The sequence below is a fragment of the Ursus maritimus genome, unplaced genomic scaffold (genome assembly GCF_017311325.1).
Source record: "Ursus maritimus isolate PB19 unplaced genomic scaffold, ASM1731132v1 scaffold_38, whole genome shotgun sequence".
In the NCBI taxonomy this organism is placed as follows: domain Eukaryota; kingdom Metazoa; phylum Chordata; class Mammalia; order Carnivora; family Ursidae; genus Ursus; species Ursus maritimus.
In genome coordinates, this window is record NW_024426452.1 from 62186 (window position 1) to 86940 (window position 24755).

Sequence of the window (24755 nt, forward strand, 5' to 3'; positions counted from 1 at the left end):
ACAGCGAGAGAGGGAACACAAGCAAGGGGAGTGTGAGAGGGAGAAGCAGGCTTCCCACTGAGCAGGGAGCCTGATGCGGGGCTTGATCCCAGGACCCTGGGATCATGACCTGAGCCGAAGGCAGATGCTTAATGGCTAAGCCACCCAGATGCCCCAGAAATCCACATTTAAAAAAGCAATGAAATACCATTTTTCATCAAGATGACTCTTCCACACACACACAAAAAGAATTAGAAGAAAAGAAAAGAACAAGTGTTGGCAAAGATATGGAGAAATTGAAACCTTGTTCATTGTGTGTGGTAGGAATATTTGAGCATAGTTGTGAAATCAGTATGGTAGTTCTTAAAAAAAATAGTTTTCTGCACAGCCGTATTTCCTCTGACCCTCTAAGGAGGCATGGAAATCTGCCAGGGAACAAAGCCACACAGACAACCTCCTCACGTTAAACCCAACCCCCTGACAAGGGGTGGTGAAAGGCCAACCAGGCAGAGCAGCCTGAACAGCCAAGCAGCAGGCCCCTCCCCCAGAAGACAGACCGGAAGAACAGGTAAGTGACACGCTTATTTCCTACAGGACTGCAAAACTCCACAACATGGGTGAACTTTTACATTAAGTGCATTCATAAAAATGCAAGCTTTGACTCCACTTTTGGGACCTACCCAAAGTAGATTCATAAAGACAGAAAGTAGAATGGTGTTGCCAAGGGCTGGAATGAGGCAGTAATGGTAAGTTTCTGATTCATGGTGTAGAGTTTTAGTTTCACAAGATGAAATGAGATGTGAAGTTGGGTTAGAGGGAGGTTGTAGAAAGGGTATTAATGCATTTAATACATTTAAAATGTATTCCATGAACTTAATGTACTTAATGAAATATAAACCTATAAATGGTAGATTTGTAGACGGTAGATGGTAGATTTTTGATTATGTGTATTGTATGTCAATAAAAATATTTTTTCTTTAAAAACTGCAAATACAGAGAAATGAACACAGGACAATTTAGTCTTGCCATTTTGGTGCTGCTATTTTGTCTCACCCATTTTCCTGGAGACAACTTTGATCCAACAAAATGTTCTCATTCTGTGCCCACTTAAAAGCTTAAAATCAGAATTTTCCAAAACATGAAAATTTTTTCAAAACGGTATTTTCAGAGTTAATTTAATAAGACATTTTATTCCTTGATCAATTTTTAAAAATGTAGCACAATTTAAAATTCTATTTTATCTACTTTAACTTTAATTCACTGATTTTAAAAATCAGAATCAATTTTTTATGCAAATGGCTTGGATTTTTTATCCATATCATAGTCTACTGACTGTGGGTTCTGCTGTTTTACATTTTGCTTATGTGTCATTATTTTTACCAAGTCAACTTTCCTGATGCCCATTATGAATATTAAAATATTTTTTGCCCAGTTTTATTGATATAATTGATCACTGTATATAATTGACACACTGTGTATGTGTAAGCTATTATGTGATAAGAACTCTCAGAATTTACTCTCTTAACACCTCTCAAACCATAGAGCGGTATCAACTGCAGTCATCATGTTGTACTGTAAATCCCTGTTATTTATCTTAAAACTGGAAGTTTGTACCTTTTCACCATTCACTCAATCCCTGCCCCCACCCTCCCCTCTGTTTCTTGTTACTTTAATCTGATCTGTTCTTCTGAATTAGTTTTCCGCCTTTTCTTTTCTTTGTTTTAGATTCCACATAAAAGGGGAAAATGTCTATGTATCTATCATCTATATAGTATCTATCTCCCTATATATATCTATACCTACACATATGTAGTGTTTGCCTTTCTCTGTCTCACTTGTTTCACTTGGCATAATGCCTCTAAGTCCAAAACTGTTATCACACTTAGCAGGATTTCCTTTTCTTATGGCTGATTAATATTCCATTATGTAGGTAACACTTCTTTATCCATTCACCACTAATGGGCACTGATGTTTTCCTTGTCTCAGCTATGGTAAATAAAGCTTCTTGCACATGGAAGTGCAGGTATTTCTTAGACATATTCCTTTGTTTTCTATGGAATGTTCCCAGACGTGGAGCTGCTGCACATACCGTGGTTCTGTGTTCAGTGTGTTGAGGACGCTCCATACTGTTTTGCACAGTGCCGGCGCCAGTGCGCATAGGCTCCTTTGCTCCACATCCTCACCAGCATTTGTTGTCTCTTGTCGTTGTTATGACAGCTGCTCCAATTGATGTGATAGGTCATTGCGCTTTGGGCTTGCGCATACCTGCTTATCATTTGTTTATGTTCTCTGGGAAAGTGCCAGAGCACTGAACACTGTCTCTGGGGTCCAGGGGCAAGACCAGTCTCCATTAGACCTTCAGGGTCCTCGTTTGGACATACAAGGGTGGGTGCAGAATCACTCTTCTGGCTGAGGTGAGGGTGCTGGAATAGTAAAGAGGACACCATGGGAGTGGACAGAAAAAGGAGGAAAGGGAGGTTTCTGTGGTCCCTTATTCTGCTCTTGGAGCCTGGAGATCCTGCTCCTTTGCCACTCTGACTCTGGAAAGCCACTGCCTTGAGGACACCCAAATGAAAGCACCCCTTTTTTTGGTGGTGTGCCTGCCTGGGGCTGTACCACTAGAGACAGAGAACGTGATGCAGGGTGCTTCCTTGTCCATGGTGCCTCATCAGTTCTGCTGGAGATACTGGAGAAGGAAGAGTCAGGCAGAGGCCATTGTGGTTGTCCCCTTGCCCAGAAACAGCTCGAAACTTTTAGTTGCGCTTCTCCCTACAGTCTAGCTTGTTAAAAGGGGAGGTGGGCTCCAAGATCTTCTCAGTTATTCATTCAGTAACTATACACTAAGCACTCCCCTATGCCAGGTACCTTGGTGGACCCATGAGGAGAGCTGAAAATACCAAGAGCTCCCTGCTTTTAGGGGCTCACAGTCTAGAGATGGACAAAGCACAAACCAAAGACGTGAAAGAAAAGAGCAAGTGCTATATACGACGACTGAAGTGTGTAATGAAGGAAGGCTGGGAAGTCATTGGATAGGAAAATATGAAAGGCCTCACTGAGGGTGACATTGCTGAAAACAGATTGACAAAAGGGAGCTAGACCTGCACAAGTCTGTGTGCGGTGTGTCAGAAAGAAGGGACCGCTGTTGCAGACACTCACTAACAGAGCTGGTTTGGCCAGAGGAGGTGAAAAAGGCAGCCCCCGTGGCTGGAGGGACACTAGGAGGAGAGCAGAGGGGAGGGAGGAAGGCAGGGAGAGGTGCTGAGGCCTGGGAGACTGTTACTTATCTATTGTTCCTATGTTACTGCCTTGCCCCAGTAGCCTGAATCTTAAAATGTATATATTTAATTTCTCACAGTTTTTGTGGGTGAGGAGTCCAGGCACAAATAAGCATAGTTCCCCAGGCTCAAGGTGTGTCAGAGGCTGCAGCAGTGACTGAGGCTAGACTGGCAGAGGATTTTCTCCCAAGTTGGCTCACATGATTCGGGAAGCTGTTTGGACTCAGAATCTGAGTTCCTGTGTGTCTTCTGGCCTTGGCACAGGCCAAGTTCTCTGCCATGTGTGCTTCTACACATGGCAGCTCAAAATATCTGTGCTCGATTTTTGGTTCAGAGATCAAGAAGAAAAAGGGAAAGGGAGTGAGACGCAGAACACAAGAAAAGTAACTAGGAAGTTAGAAACTCTTTGCAATTGAAACTTAGACATCACATTTCATCACATTGGCTGCATCCTATTGGTCAGAAGCCAGTAACTAACCACCTAATGGGTAGAGAGTGATGCCTATACCACAAGTCTGGATCGGTGGGAGCCACTGTGAAGGCTGTTCCGCTCATAGACAAAAATGAGGCAACTGGGTCTCATTCTAAATATAATGGGAAACAATTGAACAGTTTAACTACAGAGGACAGCAATATCTGCTTCTTCGTTCATTTCCACCCCATCATAGTGCCCACATTTACACAAGGCCAAGTGGGAAAGTGTTCCAATATTACATTGTTGGAACCCAGGCCTCTGTTGAGCGGCCCTCCATGCCAAGTCCCACCCCTTCTTGTAATTCTTCCATCCTGAAAATTGTGCTTCAGATACACAGGGGACCACCCCACCCATGTTACATTATCCACATACACCTGATGATGTCTCTAAGAAGTGGATTCTAGCCTGATCCCCACTAAGCAGCTTGGGAAAGTGGGGAATATGTGAGAGACACAATGATTTAGGACTCAGAACTGGGAAAACAAAGAAAAAAGGTCTGAATTCAGCTCTGTCTCCTGAAACCTCAGACCCTGGTTACATTTCCAGAGAGTGGTGGCTATGGCATTTTTGGCTCATTGTGTACAGTTAAGGAGATGACATGGGGGAGAAAAGTAAACAGTTCGTTGCCAAGAGACGGCAGAGGCCAAGGTACTGGAATCTTGAAGAAGCGACCTCACTTCCTTGGTGATAGGCCCCAATTGAACTTAGAACTCTGGTAACCAGGCACATCCATTCAAAGAAAGCCTGCTTTCCAGCTCACTTGACTCGAGACGTTCAAGAGAACAAGATGTTCTGTTGCTGTATTCCTACTTTCAGGGGCTTTGGGCCCAAGAAAGTCCAGAGTGAGAGACTTTTATGTCACTGTAGACATCAGCTCAGCCTTCTTCTCTGAAGCTTCTGGTTATGTGGCAGGAGACACCAACAGGTAACACAAGGCAGCTCAGGGCAGCCCACTGGAGAGCAGGCAACAACAGTGATCCTACTTCAGCAGGCCCACACCTCTTGCCCCTCACTAAGTGTGTGTGTGTATGTGTATGTGTGTGTAGAGGAGGGGGCAGAGGAAGGATGCCCTTCCTGGGCAGAAGCAAGCTGCCAGGTGTTGGAACCTGGCCCATCTTTCATGTTCACACCCCAGGTCATAGCAGGCAGGATGAGAAGCTGAGTGCTGGGGACCAAGCTCAACCACCTGTATGTTAATCATGAGCCCTAGGGTTTCATCTGGCTTCCTCTTTGTTGGATGTCTTTTCTGCTGCTCCTCTTAGCCTTAACTGGAGAACACGATTTCTAATGGGGGTGGCCCCTTGTGGCAATGTCCCGTGAGGCCACTAATGTCTCTTGGCCCCATATATATGGGGCACTGCATTTTCGGAGCTGCACCCAGGAGATCATTGATGAGCTGGTCTGTGACTTCAACTATTCCAACTCCCTAGACAAGTGTCAGGTGCACCAGACCACCCAGGATCAGTGCTGCCTGAGGTGAGAATGGGAAGAGGGTTCTCCACACCCAGGGCCCCCACACAAATATGGGGACAGACCTAGGGCCCTCCTATAGTGTTTCCACATGAGTGTCCCTCAGGCCCAACCACAAAGTAATCCCAACATCTACACCTCCACCACCAGCTATGGGATAAGGTAGGAAGACTCTTCACATATATGGGAATGGTAGAGAATATAATTAATGTTTTTTTGCAGTTTAGGGGCGTAGGTTATTTTGTTTTGTTGTGTTTTATTTTACTTTTCCCGAAGCCATGAGTGTCTTTGTACTGTTTTTATTATTTTCCCTACTCACCCAGGTATCCTGTGTAGAACCCAGCTCCACTGTCCTTGGAGAACGTGTCCAAGGCCTTATGAATCCTCACCCCACACAGGGTGATTGAACATAAAAGGAACGGTGGGATGAAGCCATTCTATATGTTCCTCTGTAACGTATCACCTCTCAGAACACATCGACTCATTGTATGTCCCCCGGGTCACAAGCTGTGTCCTCATATGTCTTTTTGGACCTCCGTATGGGAGGTTGTCTGCCACCGTGATTCAGCCTTTCAAGCACAGATTGGGTGCAAGGCCTCTGATGCCTCCTGGCCCAGGTAGTGGACTCTGTCTTTTCAGAGTTCAATCCAGGCCATCTTTGAGGAGCTGCTTGCTCCAAAGGCTCAGCTACTCCATCTCCCTTGACAAGCAGCAGGTGCCTCGGCCCACAACAACATCCAATGCTGGTCTGGGGTGAGAACAGGTCCAGATTGATGTCCAATCTCAGGACCCACAGATGATCACGGCAAGGCCAGAACCCACACTAGAAACAACCGGCTCCCCTGGGGCCTGCCGAGGAAGGTGGATTTCCCCTGAACCTTTCTCCCCACCTTAGGAACAGACCAGGCCGCAGCAGCCTAGGGAAATGCCATGCATTCCATGCTCTGGACAGTTCTCAGGCCCAACGTCTATGATCTCGAGCAGCGTTGGAGATGCTAAGCCTCTGCTTTCTCCTGTCTGCAGTAGGGATGTTGACTGATGACTCAAAGGCATACAGTTCTTAATAAAGCCTATTCAGAGAGAGAAAGGCTGTGGTGGCTCAGCTAACAAGATGTGTTGAAGTGACCAATGCTTTCTCATTTCACCCCTAAAGGCAATTGTACTTTCAAGCCTAGAGCCTTTTTCTGGGTGGGCCCTCAAGTCCCTTTTCTTGCACAAGTTCCCGAAGGGATGGGACTCTCTGGTCTGAGCACCAGACCCTGATCATCCTGGTGGTTCGTGGTGTTGAAGCTGACTCCATTGCCCCCCACACCCCCCTTCTCTACCTGGTGGGAAAAGGAATCATCCCTGTCCCTGGATGAGGCCCAGACGATGCTGAGGCTCCGAGAAGGCACAATGGAGCGTTTCGTACAGTCCCTGGTGCCATCCTTCCCAGATGGGAGCATCTCAACCACCTCAACGATCTTCTGCATGTACGAGATGTTCACTTCAGCCACACAGGTCCTGGGCCAGCAGTTCAATAGGTGAGTGCCCACCCCATGCACAGCACAGGGTGAGCCTCCCATCTACTGGGTGTACATCTCGGGAATGGCACTACCCCTCTCTGACCTTCCCTTTCCTCTTCTGAAAAGTGGGGTGGTTAAGAGGATGAACCTCATACAGTTACTGTAGGAAATCATGGGAGGAAACATGGCACGGGCTACTCTGGTGCTTGGCTCTGTAGAAAGGGCTCCTGGACGTGCTGGGCATCTTCTTGCTTAATAGTTCTCTCTCTCCGGTCAAGAAGCTCTCAAGTGCAACCCTCACAGGCCGGTGGCCCTTCTGGGTTGACGAAAGGAAATGCAAAGCAGGCAGTTTCCCTATGTGCAAAGGACTTCTGAGATTCCATCTAGATGGTTCTGGTAGTTGTCCTTTGTGTGAGCAGCTCAGGGGCACACTGGGAGCAGGCAGACCAGCCCACGGGCCACTCAGGATTTGGAAAGTGCGGGCTGGGAAGTAGTCGTTCAAGAATGTATATTAAGGGGCGCCTGGGTGGCGCAGTCGTTAAGCGTCTGCCTTCGGCTCAGGGCGTGATCCTGGCATTCTGGGATCGAGCCCCACATCAGGCTTCTCCGCTGGGAGCCTGCTTCTTCCTCTCCCACTCCCCCGCTTGTGTTCCCTCTCTCACTGGCTGTCTCTCTCTGTTAAATAAATAAAATCTTAAAAAAAAAAAGGAATGTATATTAAGCACCTAGGAATGTGAATGGAGAGAGGAGATACAGTGTCTGGGTCTCAGTTCTAGTCAGAGGGTCAGATAGGCACTCTGCACACCCTAAGCACGCATGTCCAATGGTTGTTAGATGTGACATCTTCGTAGCCTCCTCTAGCTTTGAAAGGATCCACCGAGAGCTGGATCATAGGACAGATGAAATGATCAAGTAAAACTGGGACAGGGGTTTGGGTCCAGAAGCAGGGCTGGCTGCCTCCACAGAGCAGGGTGGGGGACTACAGGGGTGGTGGCTGGGGAGGGATTTGCCGAACCAGGGATCTCACCGATCTCTTGATTTCCAGTGGGTGGGCTTCATCTGGGGGGCTTCATGTGAAGAAGCAAATGAGTCAAAGAAGGCTGTGGAGGGGGTCCCGGGCCCTCTGGGCGGCAGAGCACAGTCTGGGCTCAGTGGGTGCCTGAAACACCCATCCCTTTGACGGTCCCAACTTGCTCTGCCTGCCCCTCCCTGCTGACCACCCCAACCGGGGCCAAGAACCGAGGGTGTGCTGAGCCGACCACTCACAAATCTGCCTCCAACCTGAGCCTTGATACTGGTGTGCATGGAGGATAGAGTAGACCAGGCCCATGGCCAGGTAGAGGAGAGGAGAAGTGGAAAAACCAGACTCATTCAGGTTTTCTGGAGGACCAGGCCTCCCACTACGAGGGCAGCTAGAGAGGGGTTGGAAGGGGGCTGGGGCCATCCTCTGGGACCCATACAGAAAGAACGGTGCTGTGGGAGTAGCATGTGCAATGCAAGGCCAGGCCTCTGACTCTGCTCCACATATGACTCTCCCCAGCACCCTGTCTCCCTTCTTGGGTACCTGGCCTGACCAGAATTTGCAGGCTATCTATCAGTCCCTGGGCCGTGACCGTGTCGAGATCAAGGTGGCCTATGTGCATGGGGCCATGGTTCTGAAGTGGCATGCCTGGGACCTGACAAACCATGTCCCCCTTCTCCTGATGCAGCGGGAACTTCTGGCACTCACTGAGGCAGAGGTGGAGGGTAAGGGGGATGGCAAGCTGGGAAGGCTAACTGGGATGCGGTTCATGGGCTGGGTATTCCTTTCAAGGCCATGGGGTCTGTCCTGGTTTTGCAAAGGCATCCGGAAAGTCAGTGATGTGGATGAACCTTTCTCTGTCTCCTGCCCCAGTGCCAGCTCCAGGGCTCCTTCCAGCGGCAGAGCCAGGAACAGGGCCTCCTATAGAGCTAGAGGCGACCCCGGCTCTGTGTCAACTGTCACCTGCGGTGTCAGAGCCAGCCTCCCCTCCGTCAGCTGTTCCAGAACTGCAACCCGTGCTCCCATCTTCTGCATGTGTGCCGGGTGCTGAGCAGCAGTCAGCTGGACCACCCTTTTTGCTGGAAAGTTTCACTCAGGCAACAGCCACAGAGCCCACCGCGGCCCCAGAGGCTTCCTGCCACCGCTGTGTCACCCCAAAGAACCAGCTGGGTGAGGAGAAGCCCGACCTCCTGGACTTCCCTCCCAGGCTGGTGGCAGAGCAGCTCACGTATATGGATGCGGTGAGCAGCTGGGCTCTCAGGGTGGGCCAGGGGCAGGCCTTCCTTCTGCTCTCACCTGCCCCACACCTGCCTTTCCCTGATGTGGACTCCTATGGTCTGGGACCAAATCTCAGCTCCACCACTTCCCAACCCTGTCAACCCATCAAGGCGCTTAGCCCCAAGCTTTCACTGTCCAGCTGCGGACTGTAGCGAGAGACCCTGATAAGCACTGATACGGAGGTACTAGGGAGAAGAAATGAGCCAGAATGGAGAGACCAATGGGCAGGCCCTGGTCCCGTGGGTGGAGGAGGGCAGCTCCCTGTGTTCAGTCAAGTCCATGGGTCACCCACTCATGTGCCTTGGAGGATGAGTACCCTCAGCATTGATTAGGCATCTGATGTGTCCATGAGGACAGGGCAGACGGAAAAACGTGTGGTTGCAGCTCCCGTGTGAGAATGTGCATCTGAAAGGGGGGAAGGACCAGGGGGATGACCAGTTGGAGGGGAGGGGAAGAAGCCCCCTTGGGTTGGACCACCTTGCAGTGCCACCTGGAGCTGGGAGTTCCTGAGCATGATCAGGGTGCCAATGCCCTCCTTCCTTCCCTTGCTCTGTTTGCTCCTGGGTCATTGTGTACTGGGTTCCCTCAGGGAAAAACAATGGAATGAAATCCACGGTCTCCAACCAGGCTCAGGCCAGATTCTCAGCTCCCTGAGGTCCAGCTCTGACCTGTGACCCCTACGTAGGACATGAGTCTTGCATGGGAAATGGCTGGGTGAACCAAGGTCCGCCTGTTCTCTAGGAGCTGTTCAAGAAGCTGCTGCCCCATCAGTGCCTGGGCTCCGTCTGGTCCAAGCGCAACAAGCCTGGCAGTGAGCACCTGGCACCCACAGTCCGGGCCACTGTCGCCCAGTTCAACGGTGTGGCCAAGTGTGTCATCACCACCTGCCTTGGCAACCCAAGCATGACAGCCCGGGACAGGGCCATGGTGGTGGAGCACTGGATCAAGGTGGCCAAGGTATGCAACGGGAAGCCCAGCCGAGGTGCTCTCCTGAGTCTCGGGCACTGCTCTTCCCTTGATCAGGTCTCAGGGTGGAAGGCCCTGGTCTTTGCCCTAGGACTGTGCAGTCCCTAGGCTCTTTGGTCCAGGGGCATGCTGACCTCGCCTTGCATGGCCCCATGCTGGGATGCTCCGTTTCTGCCTGGCTCCTTCCTTGGAGTGAGGTAAAATCCTCCTCCTCCTCTGGGCCTCACGTGTGCCCTCCGGCAGGTCCCTGGACAGCGGCTTCCTCCAGCAGGAGCGCCTTCCCCTGAGGGGGACTGAAACTTGAGAGCCAATCAGGTGCTGGCTCCTCACATGACAGCCCATTCTCTTCCCTCCCCAGGCCTGTCAAACCCTGAGGAACTACTCCTCCTTACATGCCATCCTCTCGGCTCTGCAGAGTGTCTCCATTCACCGCCTCGAGAACACGTGGGGGAAGGTTTCCAGGTGAGTAGGCCTCTCTCCATGGAGGGACCAGGATGGATGAGGGAGCTCCCAGAGGCTTGTCCTCTTCCCCCTCAGGCAGCTTGGACCTTCTGGGAGGCGGCAAACCCCGACCACAAGACCTGGGCTGGTGGGTGCGTCTCTCAGCCTTCCTGGTGAAGAGGCCACCATGCCTCCCGCTTTAGAAATCAGTTTTGCCAAATGTCCCACACGGGGCTGAGCTGCATTAAATCTCTTCACGTGTTTCCTTGACAGCCACTAAGCTCTCTGCCCATTTGAACCCCAAATTGACCCAAACAGTGTTTCTCAATGAATATGGGAAGGGAGGCCCAGGACGAGCCACATGAGAGCTCCCTCCCATGTCCTACAAAGACCTTAGTGCTCAGAGGATCCCAGAAGAAACCCTCAACCAGGCAGGTTGACACTCTGGGGTTCTCAAAGAAAAGGCACTCGCACTCAACCCTGCCACATTATTCGTCCATTGATCGTGCCTCCCTTGCCTCTCTTCAGGAAGCCATTGAGGATCTTTCAAAAGCTGTGCAGCAAGGACACCGCACAGGGCAGGAACCTGCTCATCAAGGTAGCCTGGAAGGTGGAGGTCTGGAAAGAGAGGAGGGGTGGGAGGGAACAGGGTCCTGCGAGGATGAAGTCGGGAATGGTCTGAAGCATTCCTTGGGGAGGGGAAGCCTTTGTCATGAATGTGGCGACAGCCTAGGTGAGGATGCCGTTGGCGGCGAGGGGGCAAGCAGGTGGTGTCCAAGCAGACTCCCTAGCCTAGACACCCTCTCTCTCTGTGTCGACAGCTGGTCCAGGTGGGGGCCTTTACAAACCTGGAGAGCCCAGAGGACAGACCTGTGCTCAGTGATGGGGTTGGGCTGGGTTGAGGGCCACAACAATGATGAGAGTAATAGGACCCTGAGTCCTCAGGAGACCATGGGAGATAGGTGGAGTTGTCACGTTTCCCGATGAGAAAACAGGCTTGGGGAGGCCAGGCTGCAAGCTCAAGGTCACACATGGAGTGAATGTTGGAGTGAGATTGTTCTGGAATCACTCACGGCCTGCTTCTGGATAATGGGGCCTCAGGATCAGTATGAGTTAGGTCAGATGTCTAGGTTCTGAAGTCCAAGATGGTGGGGGCAAGTGGCCTGAGGGTATGATGGTCTCAAGGAACTTGTCCTTGGCCCTGCAGGAGCGACCATCCAATAGATTTGCCACCCTGGTGATGGCCCTCCGGGGAGCCCAGAAGAGGATGCAGAAGAAGGTGAGTGTGCCTGAGGCCCAGGGCCTCCAAAGTCAGAGGAGGAGGAGGGCTCCTCCCTGAGGGCTGGAAGCCTCCCAAAAAGGAAAGATCAGGAAGGGGGGGCCTTCCCACTCCAGCTGCGGCTCCTGGGGCCACAGCTTCTACAATTCTTATTTCAAAAGGACCAGGAGGAGGGTCCAGAAAGGTCCATAGAGAATGGGTTTTGCGGGTGGGGAGGGACCGACCTAGTGCTCCATTCCCTGGCATTTTTGAAAAGCAGGCCCTGAAGGTGATGAGGAGGAGTCTGATGTTCTGGGAGGGGGAGGGGAAAGGGAACCCGTGGGGGGAGGCTGCTAAGGGTCCTAGGCTGCTCCACGTGAGCCCCTGGGGTGGGCTAGGAGGCTGGAGCGTTTTCAGTGGAGGGTCCCTGTGGACACCAGAGAGCAGGGACTCATCCCAACCCTCCCCCTCATGACACAGGGTGTCGTGCCTTTCCTTGGCACTTTCCTCACCGAGCTGGTGATGTTAGATACCGCCATGGAGGACTATCTGGAGGTGGGTGAGCCTGAGGATTGTGGGGGAGGGACCAGAATCCGGAGGTTTGGGAGCAGAACGCCCCTGTACTGAGCCCTGAGCTCTCAGGACTCGGCAAACCTCCCCTCATGACAGCCTCACGGCTACCCTGTGAGCCTGGGGGCTGTTGCCCATCTCAGGGATGAGCGAGGTGAGGCTGCAGTTAGGCCACGGCTCCCGGTGCCGAAGACTGGTGAAGCAGCAGAGCTTCCTGAAGGCAAAGCTGCATGAGGTCTGTCTGAGTGGACCTCAGCCTCCCCCGGTGAGTTTGCCCGTGGGGGGAGAATGAAGTCAGGACCCTCCACGTCAGCAAGCACCTCAGTAGCCGCAGCAGCCCCTTCCTGCCTGAGGCTTCGGCCTCCCCTACTGTCTTCCGAGAGGGTGGTGCTGCAGGGTCCCGACCTGTAGCCAGTCCATCTGCCCCGTGTCCTTTCTCTGGACCCCAGAGCCTTGCCTAGATCCCAGTCCCATTATCAGTGTTTGCAGAGCCCACGAATGTGTCTTGGCCTTAGCGCAGCATTAGAAGGTGTGGGTGTAAGGTGCTAGTAATAACCAGGGGGCTCCTTCTGATGGACTTTGGCTCTCTGCTTTCCAAAGATGTGAGATCAACCACCAGAAAAAGAATAAGGTTGTGTGTCACTTCCTGTAGGAAAGGGTAGGGAGTAGGCCTCAGAGATGTCCCTGGGAAGAACATTGCTTGGCTCCATCCCCTCCGTCTCACGTTTACTGGGATAGTTTGATAATAAAGAAGTGGAAGACCCATCTAGTTAGTAAGTGGGGATAGAGGAATGGCATCAAGGATAGCTTCCCGTAGGAAGGGCTATTTATACTCACCTCTGAGAACAGGTTGGGATTGGATGAATCTGCAGGCAGGAGGGTGGCCATGTGTGCCAGGACCCGGGACAGTTCCCCTCTCCCACTGCTCAACCCTCACCAGGCCCTGCAGCTTCCCCCCCCCCCCCGCCCCGCCCAGGCTCCCTATACATCCTGTGCTTCTCTCTCTGCTCAGGAATACCAAGTCATGACGGACATCATGCTGCTCCAGGTGGCTGCCGAGAATTACACCCTAGAGCCCGAGGATCCTTTTTGGGCCTGGTTCCAGGCTATGGAGTCGCTCAGCGAGGCTGAGAGGTGAGGCCCATCAGGAGCTGGGTCGGTGAGGTTCGGGGTGGACTCTTTCTGCTGGCCACTCCTGGGATCCTCCTTCCCTGGGCAGCCTCAGGCCTTGTTGCCGGGGCGCCTGACTCCAGCTGTGGGCAAGCACTGGCAGGGACTCTTGAATGGAAGCTCCTGGGCAACTCACAGGTGTCCCTCTGTCCTTAGCTACACCCTGTCCTGCCAGCTGGAGCCCCGGTCCTAGCTGGTCAGCAGCACTCAAGAAGGAGAAGAACTGGCCGCAGTCAACCTCAGGGCTGAGCAAGTGTCCAGTGGCCCTGCAGGGATTCCTCAGCAGCTGGGGATTTGCGGTGCATCCGCCCCATGTGCTCCACATCCCTTCCTCCCATCTATTTAGTTATTTGACGGGGGGCAATATTTATTCTCTTAAATAGTAAGTGGTAAATTCAAATATTATTATATTAAAGCCCTTTTTTCTTTTAGAGCCCAAGAGTGTGGTTTGTTCTTTTACTTCCTACAGTAACGTAAAAGATATAGACTCTCATATTCATTCCTGAACTAAGGAATCTTAAAGCGTCATCAGCTATTGTATGTGGGAGGAAGGAGAAGAGCCAGTCCTCCTCCCTAGCTACTGGAGGGTACCCCCAAATCCCCTTTACTCAGAGGACAGGTTCATTTCAGTACAATAAATTTGGGCAAACAGCAAAGGCAGCCCCTCAGAACTCCTGAGATTTAGAGGTTGAAGGTACTTCCACAGAAATAGCAACAACCACTGAAAGTGGGAGTCTTTAAGAGTCACACTCCCCAGAACTGCTTCCTGTCCAGGACAGGAGCCGCTTTTTTCCACTATAAAGGAAGGTGGACTATTTCCTGCTTCCTTTGTTGACGTGGTGTTCTTGTTTTGTTTTTGTTTTGACCCAGTATCGAGAACTTGTAGTTTTCTAGTTCAATCTCTGGAATTGCACCAGCACTAAGTGGGGAAAAACATGTAAAGAGATCAAATCCTGCATGTGGAAGGGACAAAGCCAGAGGAAGGTAATTTGCAAATAGTCTGAGGGCAGGCAGGACTTGCCATCCTCAGTCTCCCTCTAGGGGCTCCAGGTTCACCATTTACTGAGACTGGAATCCTTCTGGGATCCTTGTCAATGATCTCTGGATTCCTATTCCTGCTTGTTTTGTGTATGGGAAAAAGACGGGAGGTGTACTTTAAGGCCACAGCTAAGCCTGGTTTATTCACATCTATGCTGACCTATGAGCTAGGATTTTCAGCATTCCTGCATTTCCTTACGCAGTTCTTTTTAAGGCAGAAATTCCCTCAAGGCCCCCGCCTCTTGGTCAGATACATGGTAGCCACTTTTCCCTGGCTCGGACCTGATGGATCAGGGACTGGTTCTCTTGTGACAGGATAATTGTCCATATCCTTGACCAGAAAAACCCCTCTCTCCTTGCAGGTCAAGGTGATTTTAAGTCCATGTTGTTCTGAAGTCCATGGTCTCAAACATTCACCAGTTTACACATCCGGTCTCAGTTCACACGCTTACACTGGCTTGTCCGAAATTGCTAACTGAGGTTGACTCCTTAGATCCTGGAGACCCTGAGATAGCTCTGCTCTTTTCAGCAGTCTTGTGCTTAGATTATGTCATGGGGTGTATGAACTTCTCCAGTCAGGAGCTTTGAAAGATGATGAATGAGAGGGGAGGATTCAGGGGGTTTCATCAAGGAAATGCCACCAAAGAGATGACCAGAGTAATCAAATGGCAATAAATACAGTCTTATCAATAATAACTCTTATTAAATATATTTTATTATGTTAGTCACCATACAATACATCCCTGGTTTTTGATGTAAAATTCGATGACTCATTAGTTGCGTATAACCCCCAGTGCACCATGCAATACGTGCACTCCTTACTACCCATCACCAGCCTATTCCATTCCCCCAACCCCTCCCCTCTGAAGCCCTCAGTTTGTTTCTCGGAGTCCATAGTCTCCCATGCTTCATTCCCCCTTCTGATCAATAATTACTTTGACTGTTTTTTTTATTTACTTGTTTACTATGTTATGATTAACATATAATGTATTATTTGTTTCAGGGGTACAGGTCTGTGATTCATCAGTCTTACACAATACACAGTGCTCACCACAACACATACCCTCCCCAATGTCCATCACCCAGCCACTCAATCGCCCCCACCCCCTCCACTCCAGCAACCCTCAGTTTGTTTTCTGAGACTGAGTCACTAATGGTTTGTCTCCCTCTCTGGTTTCATCTTGTTTCTCAAATTCCACATAACAGTGAGATCATATGATAATTGTCTTTCTCTGATTGACTTATTTCACTCAGCATAATACCCTCTAGTTTCATCCACATCATTGCAAATGGCAAGATTTCATTTTTTGATGGCTGCATAATATTCCAGTGTGTGTGTGTGTGTGTGTGTGTGTGTGTGTGTACGACATCTTCTTTATCTATTCATCTATTGATGGACATCTGGGCTCTTTCCATAGTTTGGCTATTGTGGACATTGCTGCTATAAACATCAGGGTGCTGGTGCTCCTTTGGGTCACTACATTTGTATCTTTGGGGTAAATACCCAATAGTGCAATTGCTGGGTCATAGGGTAGCTCAATTTTTTACTTTTTGAGGACTCTCCATACTATTTTCCAGAGTGGCTGCACCAGCTTGCATTCCCACGAACAGCATAGGAGGGTTTCCCTTTCCCCACATCCTTGCCAATGTCTGTCATTTCCTGACTTGTTAATTTTAGCCATTCTGACTGGTGTGAAGTGGTATCTCATTGTGCTTTTGATTTGTATTTCTCTGCTGCCCAGTGATGTGGAGCACTTTTTCATGTGTCTGTTGGCCATTTGGATGTCTTCTTTGCAGAAGTATCTGTTCATGTCTTCTGCCTGTTTCTTGATTGGATTATTTGTTCTTTGGGTGTTGAGTTTGATAAGTTCTTTATAGATTTTGGATACTAGCCCTTTATCTGATATGGCATTTGCAAATATCTTCTCCCATTATGTCCATTTTATTTTGGTTTTGTTGACTATTTCTCTTGCTGTGCAAAAGCTTTTTATCTTGATGAAGTCCCAATCATTCATTTTTGCTTTTGTTTCCCTTCCTTCTAGCAATGTGTCTAGGAAGAAGTTGTTGCGGCCGAGGTAGAGGGATTGCTGCCTGTGATCTCCTCAAGGATTTTGATGGATTCCTGTCTCACACTCAGGTCTTTCATCCATTTTGAGTTTATTTTTGTGTATGGTGTAAGGAAATGGTCCAGTTTCATTCTTCTGCATGTGGCTGTCCAATTTTCCCAACGCCATTTGTTGAAGAGCCTGTCTTTTTTCCATTGGATATTCTTTTCCTGCTTTGTCAAAGATTAATTGACCATAGAGTTGAGGTTTATTAATGTAGTGTAGCACATTGATTGATTTGTGGATGTTGAACTGCCCTTGCAGCCCAGGAATAAATCCCACTTGGTCATGGTGAATAATCCTTTTAATGTACTGTTGGATCTTATTGGCTAGTATTTTGGTGAGAATTTTTGCATCCATGTTCCTCAGGGATATTGGTCTGTAATTCTCCTTTCTGGTGGGGTCTTTATCTGGTTTTGGGGTCAAGGTAATGCTGGCCTCATAGAATGAGTTTGGAAGTTTTCCTTCCATTTCTGTTTTTTGAAACAGCTTCGGAGAATAGGTGTTATTTCTTCTTTAAATGTTTGGCAGAATTCCCCTGGGAAGCCACCTGGCCCTGGACTCTGTTTTTTTGGGAGGTTTTTGATTACTGCTTCAATTTCTTGCTGGTTATTGGTCTGTTCAGATTGTCTATTTCTTTCTGTTTCAGTCTTGGTAGTTTGTAAGTATTCGGGAATCCATCCATTTCTTCCAGATTACCTAATTTGTTAGCATAAAGTTGCTCATATGTTCTAACAACTCTATTTCCTTTGTATTAGTCATGATCGCTCCCCCTTTCTTTCATGATTTTATTAATTTGGGTATTTTCTTTCTTCATTTCTCTCTCTCTTTTTGTATAAGCCTGGCCAGAGGTTTATCAATCTTACTAATTCTTTCAGAGAACCCACTCTAGTTTTGTTGATCTGTTCTACCATTCTTCTGGTTTCTATTTCATTGATTTCTGCCCTAATCTTTATTATTTCTCTTCTCCTCTTGGTTTAGGCTTAATTTATTGCTCTTTCTCCAGGTTCTTTAGGTGTAAGATTAGCTTGTGCATTTGAGACTTTTCTAATTTTTTGAGAGAGGCTTGTATTACTATGTGTTTCTCCTTAGGACTACATTTGCTATATCCCAGAGGTTTTGAATTGATGTGTTTTCATTCTCATTAGCTTCCATGAATTTTTCAAGTTCTTCTTTAATTTCCTGGTTGAACCATTCATTCTTTAGCAGGATGCTCCTTAACCGCTAAGGGTTTGAGTTCCTTCCAAATTTCTTCTTGTGGTTGAGTTCCAATTTTAAAGCGTTGTGGTCTTAAAATATGCAGGGAATAATCTCAATCTTTTGGTACCGGTTGAGACCTGATTCGTGACCCAGTATGTGATCTATTCTGGAGGAAGTTCCATGTGCACTAGAGAAGAATAAATGTTCTCTTGTTTTAGGATGGAATGTTCTGTATATATCTGTGAAGTCCATCTGTTCCAGTGTGTCATTCAAAACCCATGTTTCTTTGTTGGTCTTCTGCTTCAATTATCTGTACATTGCTATGAGTGGGGTGTTGAATTCCCCTACTATTATTGCTATCAATATGTTTCTTTACTTTAGTTAGTAATTGGTTTATATAATTGGCTGCTCCCATGTTGGGGGCATAGATATTTATAATTGTTAGTTCTTGTTGGAAGGACTTTTTAAGTATGATATAGTGGGTCATCTCTTACTACAGTCTTTGGCTTAAAATCTAATTTGTCTGAAATGAGGATTGCTACCCTAGATTTCTTCTGAGGTCCATTAGCCTGGTAAATTGTTCTCCATCCCTTCACTTTCACTCTGGAGGTGTCTTTAGGTCTAAAATGAGTCTCTTATAGACAGCATATGCATGGGTCTTCCTTTTTAAGCAATATAATACCCTGTGTCTTTTGATTGGAGCATTCAGCCCATTTACATTCAGAGTAACTATTGAAAGATATGAATTTAGTACCATTGTATTGCCTACAGAGTCCTTGTTTCTGTAGATTGTCTCTGTTACTTTTGGTCTATGTTACTCTGGAAATCCAGGTCTCTCTTTGCTTACAGTATCCCCCTTAATGTATCTTGCAAGGCTGGCTTGGTGGTCACATATTCTTTCCGTTTCTGTCTGTCCTGAGAGCTCTTTATCTCTCCTTCCAGTCTGAATGATGCCCTGCTTGTTAAAGTATTCTTGGCTCATATTTTTCTTATTTAGCACCCTGAATATATCATGGCAGCTCTTTCTGGCCTTCCAGGTTTCTGTGGATAGGTCTGAGGTTATTCTGATGTTCCTCCCTCCATACATAAGGAACATCCTGTCTTGAGCTACTCTCAGGATAATTTCTTTTTCTCTAAAATTTGCAAGCTTTAGTATTATTTGTCAGGGTGTTGATCTATTTTTATTGATTTTGGGAGGGGTCCTTTCTGCCTCTCGGATGTGAATGCTTGTTTCTTTCCCCAGATTAGGGAGGTTCTCAGCCATGATTTGCTCAAATATACTTTCTATCCCTCTCTCTCTTTCTATCCCCTCTTCCATCCCAAAGATTCTGACATTGATTCTTTTCAGTGCATCATCTCTAAGCCCTTCTTCATGGGCTGAGGTGTCTTTCTCTCCCTTTCCCAACTTCCTTCCTTTCCATCAGTCTGTTCTCTAGCTCATGTATTCTCTCTTCTGCCTCATTGACCCTAACTTTTAGAGCATCCAATTTAGACTGCATCTCACCAGCAGTTTTAAGTTTGGCCTGATTAGATCTTATATCTGTCCTTAGAGATTCTCTACTGTCATTTATTCTTTTTTCAAACCCAGCTATTAACTTTATAATTGCTATCCTGAATTCCATCTCTGGTATCTTACTTATATCCATATCAGTTAGCTCTGTGGCAGAGAACATTGTCTCTGGTTCTTTATTTTGTTGTGAATTCCTCCTTCTAGTCATTTTTCCCAGAGAAGAATGGGTGAGCGAGTGAGCAGAGTCCAAAATATCCTCCACAACCCAAGTACAATACACCCTAGACAAATCCAAAGTGGTCAGAAACCACTACAGAAAAACAAACAAAACCAAAACAAAACAAAATTACAAAGGGGGGGGGTTGAAGGGAGACTATAATCTCACAGGGTGGACAAAGCAGGGTGATCCATTTGTTCCTGAGTGCATTTTGGTCTGTGGTTTTTTTTTTAAGATTTTATTTATTTATGTGACAGAGAGTCAGCGAGAGAGGGAACACAGCAGGGGAGTGGGAGAGGAAGAAGCAGGCTCCCAGTGGAGGAGCCCGATGTGGGGCTCGATCCCAGAACGCCGGGATCACGCCCTGAGCCAAAGGCAGATGCTTAATGACTGTGCTACCCAGGCGCCCCATGGTCTGTGTGTTTGAAGACACTACATCCCAAAATTGCAAAGAAAGCAAAACTTATTTATAAATAAAATTGGATAGAGTGAGAAAAGGGCTAAAATGAAGCATATATCTATAAAATGTGGATGTAAAAAACAGAAGTTAAAAATGCAACTTAAAAACATAAGTTGGTAATATAAACTAGGTGAAATGAAAAAAAACGGTAAAAAAAGAAATGAAAAATTTTTACACTGGAAGATAAATGAATCATGAAAAAACACCTGGAGCTCAATATATTATTTTTCCCTGGTGCTGGAGTTTTACAGTCTTGTGGATTCCATAAAGCTGTAGTCCATCTGTTCTTCAGTCAGGTCTTCTGGGGGTGGGGTCTGCTGTGCTGTTTCTCAGGTGTCTTTGCCTGGGAGGAGTTGTATCACCCCTTGCCAGGGGGCTGGACTCAGGATATCTGGTCCTCTCTGTGGCTTTTTTCCCCTGGAGGTTTTCTGTGCCTTCTTAGAGGATCTGAATAAAAATGGCCATGCCCAGATCTCCAGCCCAGAGCCAACAGATTGCAGTCCCCCCTCTTCAATAAAACCTCTGGGACAAAGTCTTCATTTTTATGTGCCAAACTCCAGACTCTTGCAGTGCGTGTCCACTGTAATCCTCCTGGAGGAAGTCCAAGGGACCCACGTCACTGCCCTTTGTGTGCCTTGGGACAGAGAGTGGTTGCAGGCTCATGTATGTACCAAGTTCCACTGCTCCCAGGGTATGGCTGGGGGTCTCCCTACTGTCCTTTCTGGGGCTCCCATCCTGAAAGCTCTTGCCTGGTTGTGTGCACAACTGTTTTGCCCCTCCTGGGGGATGGTAAACAGCCTGCACATTCCAGTCCTTCATAGTGCTCTGGCAGAGAGAAGTCACCCGACCGGCCCTGCTCAGTTTATGTAGACTTGAGCTGAGAGTCCCCTCCTGGGCTCGCTGACCATAACCAGTTTCCCCGCTTCACTGGTTGGGCCCTCTACCGGTTCAGGCACCACCATTCGTTCTGTGACTCCTGGGATCCTGAGACCACAATGACCCACCTAGAATTCTGCCGTTTTCATCTCCTGAGCCCCTTTCAGAAAAGGATGTCTCTCACTGGAGTAGATTTCTAAGGGTTCCAATTTTGCTTTCTGGGGTATATCACTTTCTAGTAGCCAGCTTATGGAGGCTCCCTCCCCCTTCTGTTTATCTTCTGATATCTCCATGCAGATTCACATCTCTGCACCTCCTACCTTGCAAAAAGCAGTCACTTTTCTACTTGTAGAGTCCCAAATATATTTTCTTACATCTCAGGCTGAATTCATGGGTGTTCAGAAGTGTTTGATAGATACCCAGCTAAATTCAAGGGACCAGATGAAACAAGGTCTCTTACTCTTCTGCCTTCTTACCTGCACCTTCCCATGGAAATTTATATTTACTTTTGTGATTATTTCATTAACTTCTGTCTGCCTCACCAAGGGCTGTGGAAGATGGTTACATTTGGACTTTCTCTGGTTTGGAGGTTTCTGCATAATAATTTGGGTCAGGGATTGAAACACAGAGGCAGGAGGTTGAATTAGGAATTGAATTTTTCTCAACTCAGACACCATCTTTAGGGCATCAACTCTCTCCCATAGAATCCTTGGGGCAGGAGGACTTGAGGAAGAAAGTGAGGGTAGCTTTTTGTTCTGGAGTCCAGGGCATTTTTCTCAGGGAGGGGCCTTTGGAAGGACTCAGGTGGTCCAGGATTTCTCTCCCCCAGGGAACCAACTACATTCCTGTCCCAGATCCATCACTCATCAATGTGATGACTTGGGGCATGTCACTTCATCTCTCTCAATTTCAGTGCCCTCTACTATAAAATATGGGGTACAGCCCCTGCATTGCCTCCATCCCAAGAGGGCTGGTGTGGGGATCACAAGAGACAATAATACATATTCTCCGTAACTGTAAAGAATCATTCCCATGTAAAGGCTGAAGAGTAAGCTTCCATCCTCCCTTGCTGTAGGACCATCCAATTCCCCTCTGGATTCAGCTACTACCAGGTGTCTACCTTATTCTTGTAGTCATCCAGTAATTGAACACTTAAGAGCAATTATCTAGCATCAGTCCTTTACTTCTTTTAAGGCTTTACTTAGAGTAAATCACTTTTGACCTCAAAACAGAACACTAATTAGTAGGCCACATTAACATTTCTATTTCTCAGTGAACGGAGTCACAGAGGGCTCTTCATAACTCTCTTAGGTATGTATAGCTTTTAAATGGGATTTGAACCAGGCCATCAGGTGTGGTCACTGTGCTTTGCTGTTTCTTATAATATCTCAACTAAATAAAGGTATTTGCCCACAAAACTTGTCTTTGGGTGTTTTTTAAGTGCACAGCAAACTGCAACATATTCTGAAGTCTGACTTTGATTCAAGAGGCTCTGCTGGGCAGCTGGTGAATAAAGGGAGCAGAAGGTTAAACTATGATTAAATTATCACTAATTTCCCTGTGATCTTCTGCCTGCAAGATTCCAGTAGTTCTATTGTAATACACTTTCCAGGATCTTGCATTAAGGATGTAAGAAGAAACATCCATGTGAGGTTGAGAATACCAACTTCCAGCCCCAGTCAGCAGTTCAGAAATCTGCTTTTGGCCACACAAGAGGGTGCACCCTATAAACGACCTAGATGAAGGTACTGTGGAAATTTACTCATTAAGTTGATTCAAGAATAATTATTGTATTGTATTTAGTGTCCTATATTTAAGTGAAAACTATAAATATGCTAAGGCACATTTTCCTTCATTTTATGTGTGCAAATTTAAATTTATTACATCAATTGATCATACTAAAACTATAGAAGTCAAAATGGATCTTTTTTTTTTAAATATTTTATTTATTTATTTGACAGAGAAAGACAGCCAGTGAGAGAGGGAACACAAGCCAGGGGAGTGGGAGACGAAGAAGCAGGCTCCCAGTGGAGGAGCCCGATGTGGGGCTTGATCCCAGAACGCCTGGATCATGCCCTGAGCCGAAGGCAGACACTTAACGACTGCGCCACCCAGGCGCCCCATCAAAATGGATTTCTAACTCAAAATTAGATTCACATTTCATAATAAACAATGTCGCTAGCTAATTTTTTTAAATTTAGCTGATTTTTGAAAATTAACTGATAATAGATCTCTCCCTGAAAGTGTTTCCGGATTTTTAAAAATTAGTAGAATTATTGAGAATAGGTTTAGATTAACATAAACATTGAGCAAATAATATAGAAAGCCTCATCCCCCATCCGCATTTTCCCTATTAATATCTTATGAGTGTGGCATATTTGTTACAATTAGCAAAACAACATCAATACATTTTATTAATTAAAGTTCATAGTTTTCATTAAGATTCACTCTTTGTGCTTTGACATTTGGGTTTTGACAAATGCATAATGTCATGTATCATCATTACAGTATCATACAGGAATTTGTACATCAATGTTCAGAGCACCCTTATTCACATTAGCCAAAAAAGGAAACAACCCAAAAATCCATCAAGTGATGAACAGATAAATAAAATGTGATACATACACACGATAGAAGACCATTTGGCCATAAAAAGGAGTTAATTTTAAAATATGCTAAAACATGGATGCACCTTGAAAAAATAATATGCTTTCTGAAATAAGCAGGCACAGAAAGGCATATATGTATGAATCCACATAGATGAGGTACCCAGAACAGGCAAAATCACAGAGACAGAAAGTAGAGATTACCATGGGATAGAAGCAGGGGAGAAGGTGGATTGTTTTTCATGGTTTTTTCAGAGGTTATGTGGGATATGATGAAAAGGTTTGGGGTATAAATTATAGTGATGAGTACACAGCATTGTGAATGTAATTAGTGCCATTTAGTGTACACTTACAAATGATTAGGAGGATAAAATATATATATAATTTCATGACAGTAAAAAAAAGTAAAAAATTCAATAGAATAGATGATGAATACAGTAGCTGCATATATGAAGACATGGAAGCTGAAATGGTCCTGCAACATGTGAAACAGTGGGAATTTGACTGGATTTCAAAACAGCCAGGAGGAGTCATGAGACTCTATCACTGAAACATAGCACACATTTTAGTGTTTGTCCTGTTTATTTTATTTTTTATTTTAATAATATTTTTTATTACATTATGTTAGTCACCATGCAGTACATCCCTGGTTTTTTATGTAAAGTTCAATGATTCATTAGTTGCGTATAACACCCAGTGCACCATGCAATACGTGCCCTCCTTACTACCCATCACCAGCCTATCCCATTCCCCCACCCCCTCCCCTCTGAAGCCCTCAGTTTGTTTCTCAGAGTCCATAGTCTCTCATGCTTCATTCCCCCTTCTGTTTACCCCCTTTCTTTATCCCTTTCTTCTCCTACCGATCTTCCTAGTTCTTATGTTCCATAGATGAGAGAAACCATATGATAATTGTCTTTCTCTGCTTGACTTATTTCACTTAGCATTATCTCCTCCAGTGCTGTCCATGTTGCAGCAAATGTTGAGAAATCATTCTTTTTGATAGCTGAGTAGTATTCCATTGTATATATGGACATCTGCTTAATCCAGTCATCTGTTGAAGGGCATCTCGGCTCCTTCCACGATTTAGCTATTGTGGACAGTTCTGCTATGAACATTGGGGTGCATATGGCCCTTCTCTTCATTATGTCTGTATCTTTGAGTGTTTGCCCTGTTTAGATGGATTATTTCACATAAATTAGATTCCACTTAGCTAGAAAGCCAAAAGCTCTGTTTTTCACTCCCTTCTTGCTCCTCTCTTTTGCCTTCATTCATACACCAAGGAGGATGGAACATCAGCAGCTCACCTTGCCTCTTAATCACATCCATACCCTCTTG

General features: G+C 46.8%; 1 protein-coding gene across 27 annotated transcripts in view; it reads left to right on the forward strand.

The window, feature by feature from the left end:
* The first annotated feature begins 356 nt into the window (after positions 1-356).
* Positions 357-24755, forward strand: part of LOC103681925 (ral guanine nucleotide dissociation stimulator-like) — a 42205-nt gene continuing 17806 nt past the window's right edge. For 4 of the 27 annotated variants that reach the window (XM_040620927.1, XM_040620928.1, XM_040620926.1 and 1 more), the window contains exons 1-9: positions 5796-6722; positions 8245-8450; positions 8599-8966; positions 9745-9960; positions 10328-10431; positions 10939-11008; positions 12142-12223; positions 12382-12503; positions 13251-13372. In XM_040620927.1, the coding sequence (XP_040476861.1) occupies positions 6571-6722; positions 8245-8450; positions 8599-8966; positions 9745-9960; positions 10328-10431; positions 10939-11008; positions 12142-12223; positions 12382-12503; positions 13251-13372 (1442 nt within the window). In that variant the 5' untranslated portion in view covers positions 5796-6570. The other 23 variants (XR_005832106.1, XR_005832107.1, XM_040620940.1 and 20 more) reach the window with 18 other exon arrangements.